The 13,800-nt window shown below is 44.9% G+C and overlaps 2 protein-coding genes across 2 annotated transcripts in view; both read right to left on the bottom strand.

The window, feature by feature from the left end:
* Nucleotides 1-1,728: 1,728 nt before the first annotated feature.
* On the bottom strand, nt 1,729-4,616 carry LOC145431603 (histone H2A type 1). Its single transcript, XM_080307672.1, has one exon. The coding sequence runs from the start codon at nt 3,379-3,381 to the stop codon at nt 3,007-3,009; it is 375 nt and encodes a 124-aa protein (XP_080163798.1). The 5' UTR covers nt 3,382-4,616; the 3' UTR covers nt 1,729-3,006.
* Nucleotides 4,617-5,441: 825 nt separating this feature from the next.
* Nucleotides 5,442-13,800, bottom strand: part of LOC145431595 (alpha-1A adrenergic receptor-like) — a 10,746-nt gene continuing 2,387 nt past the window's right edge. The window contains exons 3-5 of the mRNA XM_080307645.1: nt 12,501-12,894; nt 8,193-8,314; nt 5,442-8,118 (exon numbers count right to left, since the gene is read on the bottom strand). Coding sequence (XP_080163771.1) covers nt 7,780-8,118; nt 8,193-8,314; nt 12,501-12,894 — 855 coding nt within the window. The 3' untranslated portion in view covers nt 5,442-7,779. The remainder of the gene's footprint in view (nt 8,119-8,192; nt 8,315-12,500; nt 12,895-13,800) is intronic.

Here is a 13,800-nt window from a genome sequence, read left to right as displayed (position 1 = left end):
GCTTCCTTTTTATAGATACAAAAATATGTAAATGTGCTGATCTGAAGTATAATATTTCTGACTGTCAAAATTTCCCAGATTCAAATCGAATCGAATTAAATCGTATCGTGGATCGAATCGATTCGGGACCTTGTGAATCGGAATTTAATCGATTCTAGAAATCAGTGATGATACCCACTCCTAGCTGTATCCCAATCCAGGGTCTGCAGCCTGAAAGGCCGCATTTTAATTACGTAACTGCGACAGATGAAGGCTGTCCCAATTCAAAGGCTGCTCGAAATGCGGCCCTCAAATGCGTCCTTCATTCCCCTGAATTTTAAGGACGTGGCGGTGTAGACTTCGTGGCCCAACATATCCCAGAATGCATAGCGTGGCGGTGGGTGTGGATAATTTTGCCGAAAAAAAACGGCAGATGAGGGGCGCCCGAAGAGTAAACTTTAAGTACTGAATATGATGTCACTTATTGATGTTTAATAACGAAGAACATTAAACATTCCTGTTGGCCACATGTCGGCAAAGTTATGTGACATTAGTGGCGTTTGTACTAACTTGATTTTAAAGCCTTTACTTTCAAATATTCGCCGTTCAATAGCTGAGCTTAATCACAGAATGATCAAAGCTCATGTAGAAACAAACAAATGAACACAAGATTTTCTCCTTCATCTCTGTCAAACACAGCTGTATGACACGTTTCCAGCTGTTAGTATCATGGTTGCTAGGCAACCTGGGCAGCGCGACGGAGGCTAGACCGTCCCATTTCACAAGCCTCGCACTTGCGGCCTTAGCGGTCTTTGAGTACGCGGCCCATGAGGATCGTTGAGGCTGCAGACCCTGAATTGGGATACAGCCATAATTCATGTCACAGCAGATGAGGACAGACGTCCTCCTTCAGTCAGGAAGTTAACAAGGTGACCGAATGACAGACAGGTGAGGACACCTGAGAGAGTGAGGGGTGGAGTCCCAGCTGGGTCTCCAGGTGTACGAAACTCGTACAGCAATGATGCTAACAGTGAGATCATGATCATGTCTGATTCACAGCACATTAGAGGGCCTGGCCCATCCATCAGCTGCACAAACACGTCGGATCTTCAGTGTAAATTCTGCTGTAATCAATCATTTTATTTTTCTTCTCTTTTAAACAAACGCCTCCAAAACTAGAGCAGAGGGCTGGTCTGCCACACCTGAGCGCCTTCACACTGCAGGGGGACAGGAAGACAAACCTTCAGCCATGTGGTGAAGCTCACTGACCTATGACCCAGCATACTGTCCCTGTGTCAGTGTCCACTTCAGTCATGGGATACAAGCGGTGGAACAAAGCCCCACGTACATGCAGTGATGCGTGGAAGGAACATGAGTGAGGAGGAAAGCATCTTTACCCAAACTAAAGAGCAGAGCAGGAATACAGCAAACACACCTGTAGCTGTTAACTGAGCCTAAATATTGCAGGTCACAGACCGTCCACGGTGCTAGGTGTAGGCTGCTGGGGCATTCCCATGATGCAGTGGGTGTTTCTTCTTCACTATTAAGTCTTCATAGACCTCTGTGTACTGAATCATCCTGGTTATTAATAGTTTTCTCTTCCACAGCGTGTCTTTATCCTGTTGTCCTTCCCTTATATGGAATCTATACTTTAATAAACATGAGCTCATCTTAAAGCAAACGTTCAGATCATAGCAGTGTCAAATGTGCAGCACAGGATTGAAACAACAGGATCAACATGGAGACAAATCAAATTCAAATTCAAATTTTATTTCAAATTCAAATTTTATTTGTCACGTACACAGTCATACACAGTACGATATGTAGTGAAATGCTTGGACAACTGCTCGTGACCTAAAGAAAACAAAAAAGGAAAAGGCTATGAATAAGATAGGAAATAAATATGAAAAATTAAAAAGGGTAAATTTAACTAGGAAGGAATAAAATATAAATTAAGGTTAAAAATGAAATAACTGTACAACACAAATTAGAATGAAGGGTAAATTTAACTGGGAAGAATAAGATAAAATATATAAATTAAAGTTGAAAATAAAATAACTGTACAACAAAATACACAATATAGAACTATATAAGAATGTATGAAGAAATATAAATAAATATATACACAATAACAGCAGCGTGATTTAAGTAATGAAGTGAAACCAAAGTCCAGAAAGTCCAGTGTGTGTGTAAGAACCATATGTGTGGGTCAGTACTGTGTGGTGGTGTGATTGAGAGACCGTATCGCCTGCGGGAAGAAGCTCCTCCTCAGTCTCTCTGTGTTGGTCTTCAGGGAGCGGAATCGCTTTCCTGACCTCAGCAGAGAGAACAGTCTGTTGTTGGGATGGCTGAGGTCCTTCACCATCTTCCTGGCCTTGGTCCAGCACCGCCTGCTGTAGATTGAGTGCAGGTCAGGGAGCTCGGAGCGGATGGTGCGCTCAGCTGACCGCACAACCCTCTGTAGAGCTCGTCTGTCCTGCATGGTGCTGTTCCCGAACCAGGTTAAGATGTTTCCCGCCAGGATGCTCTCTATGGTGCACGAGTAAAAGTTCCTGAGCACCTTGGAGGGCAGTTGGAAGTCTCTCAAGCGTCTGAGGTGGTAGAGACGCTGTCGGGCCTTTTTCACCACGGTGTTGATGTGACAGGACCATGACAGGTCCTGCGTGATGTGAACTCCGAGGGTGTGTCTGATGTGTTAACATTGTGACTAGAGATAAATATGTGAACACAAACAGCCGCGGGTCTTCTGGCCTTTGCAGTGTGACTGCGTCCTTTATGACCCGTCACAGGAGTTGATCGTTAGCTACAGACGCTCCGCTGGCTCACTGTGTGGTTTCAACACTTACACACAGGTTTGTGTCACAGCTGCTTTTAGTTGATTAAAGTGAAGAAACGTTAACCCAGAGCGGGTCGGACCAGTGAGTCCGGGCTGTGACCCGCCGTAGTTCATTTAAGGTCGTACTGCTCTCAGATGTTGTGTGTGGCCCTTAAAAGAGCCGTTATTATCAGCGCGCTTCTCCCGGAGCTTCATTTCGCCTTCTCAGTCTTCTTGGGCAGCAGCACGGCCTGGATGTTGGGCAGCACGCCGCCCTGAGCGATCGTCACTCCGCCCAGCAGCTTGTTCAGCTCCTCGTCGTTGCGGACGGCCAGCTGCAGGTGGCGGGGGATGATCCTGGTCTTCTTGTTGTCGCGGGCGGCGTTTCCGGCCAGCTCCAGGATCTCAGCCGTCAGATACTCCAGCACAGCCGCGAGGTACACCGGGGCGCCGGCACCAACACGCTGAGCATAGTTACCCTTCCTCAGCAGCCTGTGGACACGGCCCACCGGGAACTGCAGCCCGGCCCGGGAGGACCGGGACTTCGCCTTCGCTCTGGTTTTTCCGCTCTTTCCGCGTCCAGACATCTTTGTAACTGACTTCGTGCTATTCCCGCGAGAACATGGACTCCGGCAGAGACTACGCGTTTATATAATCACCTGCTGCTCGCTCATTGGTCAGGCTGAGAGTAAGTCTAATCGTCCAATCAGGAACGAGCAGCACTGCGGTTTCTTTGGTTTTTGCGTTGTGTGATTTTCAAAATAAAAACGAAGTATTTCATTTTTATATGGATGACAATTTTAAGGCAAACTACGTCAAACACATCAGTATTTACAGCCTAAGGTACTTTACCATGTTCATCCAAATGGAGAAAATCAACTGCACATAAAAACACAAAAATATATAATAACAAAAGGGTGTAAACGAACAAAGCCCACAGGACACAGCAAACAGCTCACTGTGCTGGTCGAGGTGAAGAGTCGTTACAGCAGGACTGAGTCTGTGAACCTGGCCACAGTGCTGAGGAGAAATCCAGGGTGGTTTTTATTTTCTCCCATCAGTCATGAACTGTAAGAAGTTAATGTTAAAGCACAAATCACAAAAATGCACAAATATAATTAATTTGCAATTATAAAGTTGTTTGTGAGCCACAATATTCCACAACGATCATCATGTTGATTTTATCCTAGCAGCATTTCCTCCTGTAAAATAACAGAAGTGTCATATTTTGTCAGTTTATCAGTGAATTTTTATTTAAGTAAAAGAGTAAAATAACATTCATATCTGAGCTCTTTTCTCTTCTTTTACTTTGAAGCGTACTAATACTAATATCACTCCGCTGCCTCTCACGTGCGATTGGCTGGACCTTTCCAAGTCCGACAGAGCATGCGCAGTAACGTGTTTGGTCGTTTCAGTTCGCTGTGGTTTCATCAGGAGTATAAACGCCTCTTTTCTCAATTTCAGGCTCATTATTTATCCTTTGCTGTTCTTTTTCCGGATGTAACTGTCCCTGAGACAGTTAAAATAAAGTTGGTTATTTCATGTTTCTGTGATAGATTCATGCTTAATTTAGTTCATTTATTTATAAGATAAGATGATAAAAGTGTAACATTAATTAAAAAACATGTCTAAAATATGTGATTACAAAATATGGGTTTGTTAAATATGTAAAGTGCTGTAAAGTTTGTAATTGTCACATGACCAGAGTTTGGTTGAGAGCACAACCATGGCATTGTGGAGCTAGCATGGATACATGGCTACAGATGCATCTACAGCCTCAGCGTTAATGTTATTCTGCATGTGGTCCAAGAGGCGCACACAGTATGGTTTCATGTATATTGTTTGTATAATGTTGCATACGTGTTCCACACTGGTAATGAGAGGACATTTTTGTGATATCCATTATTCTGCATTTTTCTGTTCTGCTTGCACAAGACTGTTTATGGACACTGATATGAGAGACTGTGTGGTATCGCAAGAAATAAGTGGTTATATAAATATATGAGTATACATAATAGTTATTATTCATAGATACCTACATCCTAAGTTCCTGTTATTCTTCTGAAAGAAACAGAATGAATGTGTTGTTACAATGGTAATGCCAGGAGAGGCAGTATTAGTTCTGTGTTACATTAATGTGTAAGGAAGTGGAAGAAGTGTGTGTCCTGTAGGAGGCAGTAGAAAAATGGATGCTCATGTTCTGTACATGCCCTGAAAGAAAGGTTCAGTAAACCAGTGCAACGATACTCTGGTGTAAGGCTCAGTTATTGTATTTTTATTAAGCTCAAAACATTTATGTTGTAAACTTTGTGTTTCTTCAGTTTTCACGGTGTCTGAAGACAATAAGAGTGAGAGAGAAATAAATTTCCGAAGACATCAGTATGATGCGTGGCCATTCTTTGTTGGACCCCTGTAGTTACACCGGAGCTTCCTGGAAAAGTCACGTTTTTCGTTGTGGTCTAACCAATCAGCAAATATCACTGTGCTGTTCCCTGCAAGCTATTGGCCGAGTTGTACTGACACGGATTGCATATGGATTTTATGAAATGGCCCGAACCACGTTTTGCTTTGATGTAAAACCATTTGAAAGAAACACATCAAAAATAATCAATTAGCAGTTAAATAAACACATGATAATCGATAATAATTAACCCATAAAAGTATTTTATTTATTAGATGAATGAGTTTAATTTACAGTGAGGTCACTTATTACAACAACAGAAGTATGGAAATATAAATAAAGTACAAATAATCATAAATAAACGTGTTAAGATTGTAGATTCAACGTTTTGATTAAAAATCAAGTTGTTTTTAAGAAGTTTGGATTTTTTTTCTTTTTACACTTTTTGTTCTAAAATAAATATTTCAGTATTAGTGTTTTTAGCTGCAGTACCTCAGACGACCACCAGGCGCAGCTTTATACAATAAAAGTCTTTAACTAATCAGTGATGTCAGACCTTCACAATAAGAGCCCTTTATGACCAACTACTTTGACTTTGAGTTAAGAGACCTTCAGAATAAAAGTCTTTAAAAACAAACAAAAGATAAATTGTGAAACAAAATTACGTTAAGAGCTTTAAGAAGATTTTCTTAAGAAGTTTTAGAATTTCCTTAAGAAACCAAAATATTCATGTTTGTATTTTATTTTGTTATTTTCCTGAAAAACTCATTCTCAGTCCAGTCCAGCAGGGGGCGTAACGAACGTTTAAGCTGGTCTGTGAGCAGGAAGAAGAAGTAGTAGGGTTAAATAAGCATTAAATGTTTTACAGTTTTTTCTGATTGCTTAAACCCTAACTCTGATTCCTGTAGCACAATCTCTAAAACTATTCAGACTTATAGCAAAACCACTCACTGAGTTTGCAAAACTAAAAGCACAAAAACTGCTTTGCACTCAGTTTGCAATTTTGTAACACACACTTTGCAAAACTGTAGGCACAATTCACTGCACAACACTCAATTACCAAATTTCCAACACACTCCTAGCAAAAGTATACACATGTATGGCTATCATTAACACTAATTTGCCAACTGTCTGGCACACTTTCACATGTGAAAACTTTCTTAGATAATTAGTTCACTTTGCAATCAGCCTAAGCACTATAATACAGGTAAGCTGTGTGTGCGGAGTACAATGGAGGGAGCAGGAAGAGTGAGAAGTAGAGGAGGCCGAGGAAGAGGACGTGGAGGTGAAGAAGTAGGATGAAGAGGATGACAAGGACAAGGAGGAGCAAGAGGAAGACGAGGAGGGGGGAGAGGAAGATGAGGAGGGGGGAGAGGAAGGGTAGGAAGAGTAAGAAATAGAATTACTGATGACATCAGAGCTACAATAGTGGACCATGTCATCAACCGTGGAATGACCCTGAGGGTAGCTGGCCAACGGGTCCAGCCTAACTCGAGCCGCTACACTGTAGCAAGCACCATAAGGACATCTTGAAATGAGAATCGGTGAGTACAGTCACTTCGCACTAAGATTTGTAGCACTGCCATATGCCAATGAGAAACACACCAATACCATTGATGTAAAAATACTGAAATTGTTACTTTACAGAATTGCTAGATGACCAGATGCTGGGGGCAGAGGAAGCATGTTCACTGCAGACCAAGTAACCCATATAGTCATTATGGCGATTGCAAATAATCCTATACTTGGAAATAAACACTTGTGTTTGTTTTGATGTGTTTGAATAAACAGCAGTACTTGAAGTTTGGATCCCTCTATGCTTATGGATCTATGACAGAAGTATGAGCTCACACTGACATAGCCTACCTTGTGCACAGAGAAAGCAAAAGCCAGATGTGTTTTGTATTCATACCATCAGTGTGCAGTTGGCGCATTGTGTGCTTAGTAGATGATGGCTTGTGTGTACTGTTTGATACGGAAACACCATTTTTACGAAGGTGTGAAGAGTTAATCTAGCTGTGTTTGCTTTTGCAAGAGAACTACAATGTTTTGATGATTGGGTGACAGGTTTTCTTATTTGTGTGAAGAGTTTTGCAAAATTAGCCAATAGTTACAAAAAATGTGCTTAAGCAATCAGAAAAAACTGTAACTTTGATTTATTTGAATAAAATAAATACCTCGTCAATAAGTGAATAAATAAAATGTTTACTTTTTTAACATCTGTGCTGTTTCTTTTTTCATTTTTTCCATTAAAACAAAGTTTTTGTTTTAGGAGAAATTTGGATTTATTATCTTAATGTTTTGATATGAAAAAAAGAAGCAGGATGCTTGGATTTTCACATTAAAGGTTTCGTGCTGAAGTCTTAAGTGTCGTGGACAGCCGTGAACTGCCAGAAACCCACCGCATGTCGCAACATTGTGTTTGTAGCAGGTGAGGAGCTCCACCCATGTTCAGGTCCGGTCGTCACACCTGGGCGGAAAGAGCGTTTTGTGCATTCAGTGTTTTTAAAGCCACTTCCTGTTAACAGCAGGGAGGGGCGTTGACATCTGAGGCTGCAGCTAGCGTTCCAGATTCCTGTGCGGCTCAGACAGAAGCATCCCCGTTCATTGACGTCCCTCGTCCCACTCCCATGCTCCGCCCCGTCCCGGCTTTTTTAGCCAGTGTAGGCCGCGGACTCAGCCGTCCTCGTTCCGCCACCGATCCAGGGAGGAGGTCTCTGTCTGAGGAGGAGGAAGACGGCCACGGCAGTGGGCGGAGCCTGGATGTGACGCAGAGCGGACTTGGGCTGACGGAGGACAACGTCTGCTGGCTGCCATTCATGAAGGACGAGTTGTTGGAGCCCTGATGGCCACGGTAGTTGTAGTACGCCTGCCAATCCTGACGCTTCCTCTTCCAGCGGCAGCGCAGGATTCGGATGAAGGCCTGAGGACAGGAAGCAGAGAGGAGGAGTCAGCTGGACCTGCAGGAGGACAAGGAGGCGGAGCTTAAATTGTTACCTGTTTAAACTCGCGGCTGTAGCACGGGTAGATGATTGGGTTCAAGCAGCTGTTGAAGTATCCCAACCAGAAGATGACTTTGAAGAAGGTTTCAGGAGGACGCAGGTTGCTGTTGAATGAGCCTGAGCACAAACAAACAAACAAACAAACAAACAAACAAACAAACAAACAAACAAACACAAAGCTTCAGGTGAGACTGCTGCACTTCTGTCTTGCTTTACAGGGGACATGATGAGCCCTGCTCTCAGACACTCACACAGATGCAAGTCTGTTTGTGACGCTGGGTTTAACAAATAAATGTTTAAAGTTTTAAAAACATCATCAGTGCAAACGTGATGTCATGTGATTGGTTGGTTGTGGCTAACATTAGTTCATGTTAGCTAACTAGTGACAGAACTGATACCTCAGAGGTAAATAAGGACACAGAAACTAAACATCAGTGTGGGAGGATCACTGTAGTGCTGCAGCAGTGAGTTCATGTTAAACCAGGACATCCCGTCCACTCCACTGTAGCAGGACGTGGCTGTTCACTGTTTAGTTAGCTGCACTCAAGCAGGAAAGTCTCACTAATCCGTCTTATTTGGTAACAAAGTCTAATTTTAAACACTTTATGAGCCTTTTTTTGTTAAACAAATGAAGTGTGTGACCATTCGTACAGATGGATGCAGATGTTTGTTTCCCATCCAAATTGAGTAATCGATCAGAGTCAGCTGATCAAACGTGTTATTCCAGATTCAGGTGTACAGACAAAAATCCAGGTGTTAAACCATCAGTTCAGTGTTCAGACCCTCAGACAGACGTCAGGAGGAAGATGGACTCTGATAAAGAACCTGAAGCTGTGTGAAAGGAGGATGAACCGAAGCAGGAATCTTCTTATTCCTTAAATAAAAATAATTTTTATTTTGACTTCTGCTCGTTTTTCTTTGAAAGGACGTTGACTTTTGTTCCTGGTGGTGTAGAGAAAAAGCTGCAGGACAGAATTATGACCAGCAGAGGGCAGCGTTCACCACAACACAGCCCTGCAGAGCTGCATCAGAGGAGGAGGAGGAGGAAGGCTGAAGCGCAGACCAATCAAAGCCCTCACAATCTAAACACTCGAGTGAAACTGGGGCTGCAATCAAACCAAAGAGTGACGAGCTCTCGACCCCCACACCTCCACCTCCGTCTCCACCTGCACCTCAACAACAGGCTAAGTTCATGCTGGCATCTCATCAAGTCAGAGAACTAAATCAGCTTCATTATAAATGACATGATCATCGGTCTCTGTGCAGGTGTGAGCTCCAGGTGTGAGCTAGGAACCATTTAAAACCGACACCAGTAAAAACTTGGCAGCTGTGGACAAATCAGGTTTGAGGTTCAGTGAGAGCGCAGACATCACGTCTGTTTTTATTATTTTATGATCACACATTAAAGCCTTGCTGACTCCTCCTCCTCTCTCAGGTGGAGGTGATCTCCTGGTGTCAGAGGATTCTAGAGGACCAGATTGTTGCTGCTGAGGCGGCCTCCTCAGACTTGTAAGGTGATCCTGCAGCCGACTGACTGAAGTTTAGAACATGTTGCAGTTTCCCATGATGCACCTCTGTGCTGCAGGAAGCAAAACTCCTGGTCTGGTGATGGTTCAGGTTCCAGACACTCTTCTTCTTTGGTTTCTGATCACTGTCCACATTAAAGCGTAGCGTCTTTTTGCTGTTTCCTGTTGTGGATGCGAGCGCGCTGAGGAGGAACCAGAGAATCTCACGTTTCTGCTGTGTTTATAAACGTGTCTCTGTGCTCCAGCTGAAGCATCATCCTCCCGCGCTGTGAGCCTCTCTGAGCGCGCTCAGCAGCGTCTGTGAGGGGCGGGGTTGCCCCCTCTGCTGATTTAGTGCAGATGATGACTCAGCACGGAGCTGATGCAGCGTGACGAAGGTCAGCAGCTTGGAGCCAGGGAGCGCTCGCAGCGGGCGGCGGTCTCTGACAGTCGTGGGTCCCGCAGCAGGTATTCAGGTTAAACATGAAGTTTCTAATAATCAGCCCAAGTCTCCAAACACTCATGATGTCAGACAAAGAAGGATTATTATGAACAGAGCTCACATTCATTCACTGACTTCATCTACAGGTGGGTTAGGGTTAGGTTAGCTCCCTGCTCCTCCTCAGAAGTCTGAGCTCTGAGGAGGAGCAGGAAGTTCTGCTGTGACTCCGGTATGAAGACATCACTGAGCCATATTTAACCGGACGAGGTTCGACGGATGTAGAAAAGCGCAAAGTCGTGGACGGCTCGTGTGTCTCGGGAAAACAGCGGCGGGTTAAATTGGGCTCGTCCAATCCTGCAACTGTTTCTCTGAGACTCAGCGGATCAGAGGCTCGCGGCCCAAAGTAAGCCACCGCTGTCTGTCTCTAATGAAACCCATGGCGGTCCAGAGGTCACCTGAAGTCAGCGGGATTGTGGGAAAGGCTCGGTGTGATTGGCGGGCTCTTTGAGATAAGTCAGTGTTATTGAGAGAGTTACAGCCGAGCTGAGGCGGATCAACGGGGATTCCTCCAGCAGCCTTTTTAGGAGGTCTGAGTCCTTCCACTCCGCGGCGCTCGGAGGCCCGACGACCTCCTTATATGCACCGCCGCTGTGAACGCGTGACACCTCAGAGCTGCACTCTCAGAGAGGATGCTTCATTACTCATCTGTTTAAAGTTTGTATTGTTAGGGGCGTGGCCACCTGTTACTGACAGGTGGCTGTTAGCTGTCTGCTAGCTTCACCTGAGCTGGAGCTCTGGACATGTTTGTGCTGTTGGAACCTTTTTAATGACATCATGTGACCAATAACATGGCTGCTGTGACGTTACTGTAGTAACAGAGCGTCTGAGGAGGCGGAGACAGGGTTGTGGTAAAATTAGCAGGTATCTGTGTTTGTGTGTGTGTGTAGACCAGGGGTAGACCGAGCTAACTAGCATTAGCTGATAACTTCACTGTGGTCACTTCTTGAAACGAGAGCCCAACATGGAGGCTTAAAAATGTGTAAAACAGCAGGTGAGTCTGACACAGGTAAATTACAGCCTCGTGTAAGTGTCAGATGTTCTGTTTACATCACTTCCTGTTTTTAAATCTTCAGATTGATGAGTTTGAATAAGTCCACAGAGCAGACTGGACTAATGTTCAGAGAGCTGCAGGTGCTAAACGTTGTCACTCCCCCTCCTGCTCAGGTGCAGTTTTGCACTTTCTGGATCTTTCCGGGTCTTTAAAGGAGCTCCGACCTCAGATCAACCTCAGATCGCTGCTCTCATTGGCTCAGAGCTCTTTGTTTACAAATAGGGGCGTGGCCTGATGGCTCTGATGTGGGAACTTTGTGACAGAAAATAAAGAAACAGCGAGCGTGTTTCACTTCCTGCACGCTCCGTTACCGCGGACGCCCCGAGTCATTCCTGGGACCGGTCCCATTATCTCCGGCCTCTGATTGGCCGCTGACGCAGAGCCGGAGCTTCAAATATTTAAACTATGAAACCCAAAATAATCAGCCGCTGCCGCTGTGCTGCCAAAGCCAACAGAGGACCCGTTTTTCTCCTCTAATGATGTTGTTGGAGGATTTCTGCTGCGCCGTCGCAGCTCTTTACATCCTCGTCCAATTTTCTGCCAGATTCTGCTCCTCTTCATCTCGAGCCGGCCGGAGCGCGGCTTTAAAGTTTTATCTGAAGTTTGAGTCTGAGGCGTTCACACCAGATCACCTCCAGATGTGAGCTCAGCACTCGCTCCAAACTCTGATTTCTTCTTCGTGTCTCATATTTGAGTCTGAACCTTTAAGAACGATCACATGATCAGGGCGAGCTGTTCACCTGAGGTCATAAAGGTTTGACCCCTGACCCTGTTTCTTGCTAACAGCAGCACAGGAACCAGAAGCAAAGAGCACTTCCTGTTCTGTGATCATGATAAAGGCGAATCAGAGCTCACCTCCCCTGGATTTCAAACAGGAAGTAATGATTTGATTGGCCAGCTAAGTTCAGTAATGTTTCCACCAATCACAAACAGACTGAAGCCTCATTGGCTGATTGTTCTAACAAACTGAAACTGAAAACAGGAAGTGTGACGGGAGGTTGAAACAGACTGAAGGTGGCGCTGTTGGAGCTGCAACCTGTCAGAGACCGTAAACCAGGTCGGAGCAAAATGAAGCACAAACGCGTTTTTGTTTCTTCTTCGTTGGTTTTAACAGGGTTTGACTTCTGACCCTGAAGGCTCGAGTGTTTGAACGCTGCGTTTTGATAATGGTGCCGACGGGGTTAAAGGTCACCTGTGAGCATGTGTTGTTGCGATGGCATGAGTGAAGAGGAAGTGCAGACGTACCGATAGGCAGAGCGAGGAAGAAGGGCAGCCAGCACAGGATGAACATGCCCACCACCACACCCAGCGTCTTGGCTGCTTTCTTCTCTCGGGAGAACTTAAGGAGTTTGACGGCGAGTGAGCTGCGTCCGGTCGAGGCCCCGCCCCCGCTGGCCTTGGAGGCGGGGCACAGCTCCTGGATCTGCTGGTTCCTGCAGTGGATCCTCAGCGTGAGCTCGCTGGAGTCCTCCGCACGCTCCTTCATCATGCCGGCCTCCAGGTTCTTGGTGGTGCGCTTGGCAACGATGTAGACGCGGCAGTACATGGCGAGGATGACGGCGAGCGGGATGTAGAAGGAGCCGAGGGACGAGAAGAGGGCGTAGAACGGCTCCTCGGTGATGAGGCACACGGTGTCGTCCTGCAGGAGGAAGCACAGGTCAGATGTGTAACCGTGACATCACACCTGAACACTACACCTGCACCACGAGCTCCACCTGTGAGGCCTCTGAGACGGGCAGCAGAACGTCATCAGACACGTGTTTTTAAAAGAAATGTCAGCGAAATCATCCAGAAATCAAAGAAAAACGCTTAAAAATGTCAAATATCACAGGTTAGTCAGGGTCACAGGGGCGGAGCCTATCCCAGCTAACACAGGGCGAGATTTTTCCTGATTAATAATCCCTCCAGTCATTATGTATTCTTACTGGTCGAACCAGCGACCTTCCGGTTACAGATGCGCTTCCCAAACCCCTGAGCCACGGTCGCCCCCTAAATTGAGATGAGATTAGATGATGAGCCTTAACGATGTGTGAAGTTTGTGGGCATGTGCACAGCGACCGAACACAGTTTAGCATTAAAGACAAGAAATGTAGGAAATGAGCATTACAGGGGAAGAGCTAGCTACAGCAGTCACGCTGGATGCTGTTAGCTGCTGTTAGCTGCTGTTAGCTGCTGTTAGTCACGCGTCTTTACAGGTTATCACGATAAATGAATCTCAGTGAAACAAAATGATTTATATTGTGAGTCTGCCCCGACTCTGCGTTACTTCTGAAGTATTTGATGGTTCGTGAACTGGACGTCGCTGACTGCACAGCGTGAAGCTACGTTAAACATGCTTCGTGTTTTTAGATGAAACATTATGAACACATTATGCTTTTGAGTGATTTTAATCAGGGAAATATAAACTGGTTCTGACGGCTCCGCTGCTGCTTTGACAGAATGAAGTATATTTTTATATAAATACTCAGAAAAATAAATAAATGAATACTGAGATGTGATCATGTGACCCTCGTCGTTTAGATTTGTTGTTTTTAATCTTTCTCAT

The sequence above is a fragment of the Astatotilapia calliptera genome, chromosome 10, assembly GCF_964374335.1.
Source record: "Astatotilapia calliptera chromosome 10, fAstCal68.1, whole genome shotgun sequence".
Classification (NCBI taxonomy): Eukaryota; Metazoa; Chordata; class Actinopteri; order Cichliformes; family Cichlidae; genus Astatotilapia; species Astatotilapia calliptera.
This window is presented reverse-complemented; position numbering and strand designations above follow the sequence as displayed.

Excerpts from the sequence above, each read along its gene's own strand:
- LOC145431603 (XM_080307672.1), bottom strand. The coding sequence starts at position 3,381 with ATGTCTGGACGCGGAAAGAGCGGAAAAACCAGAGCGAAGGCGAAGTCC.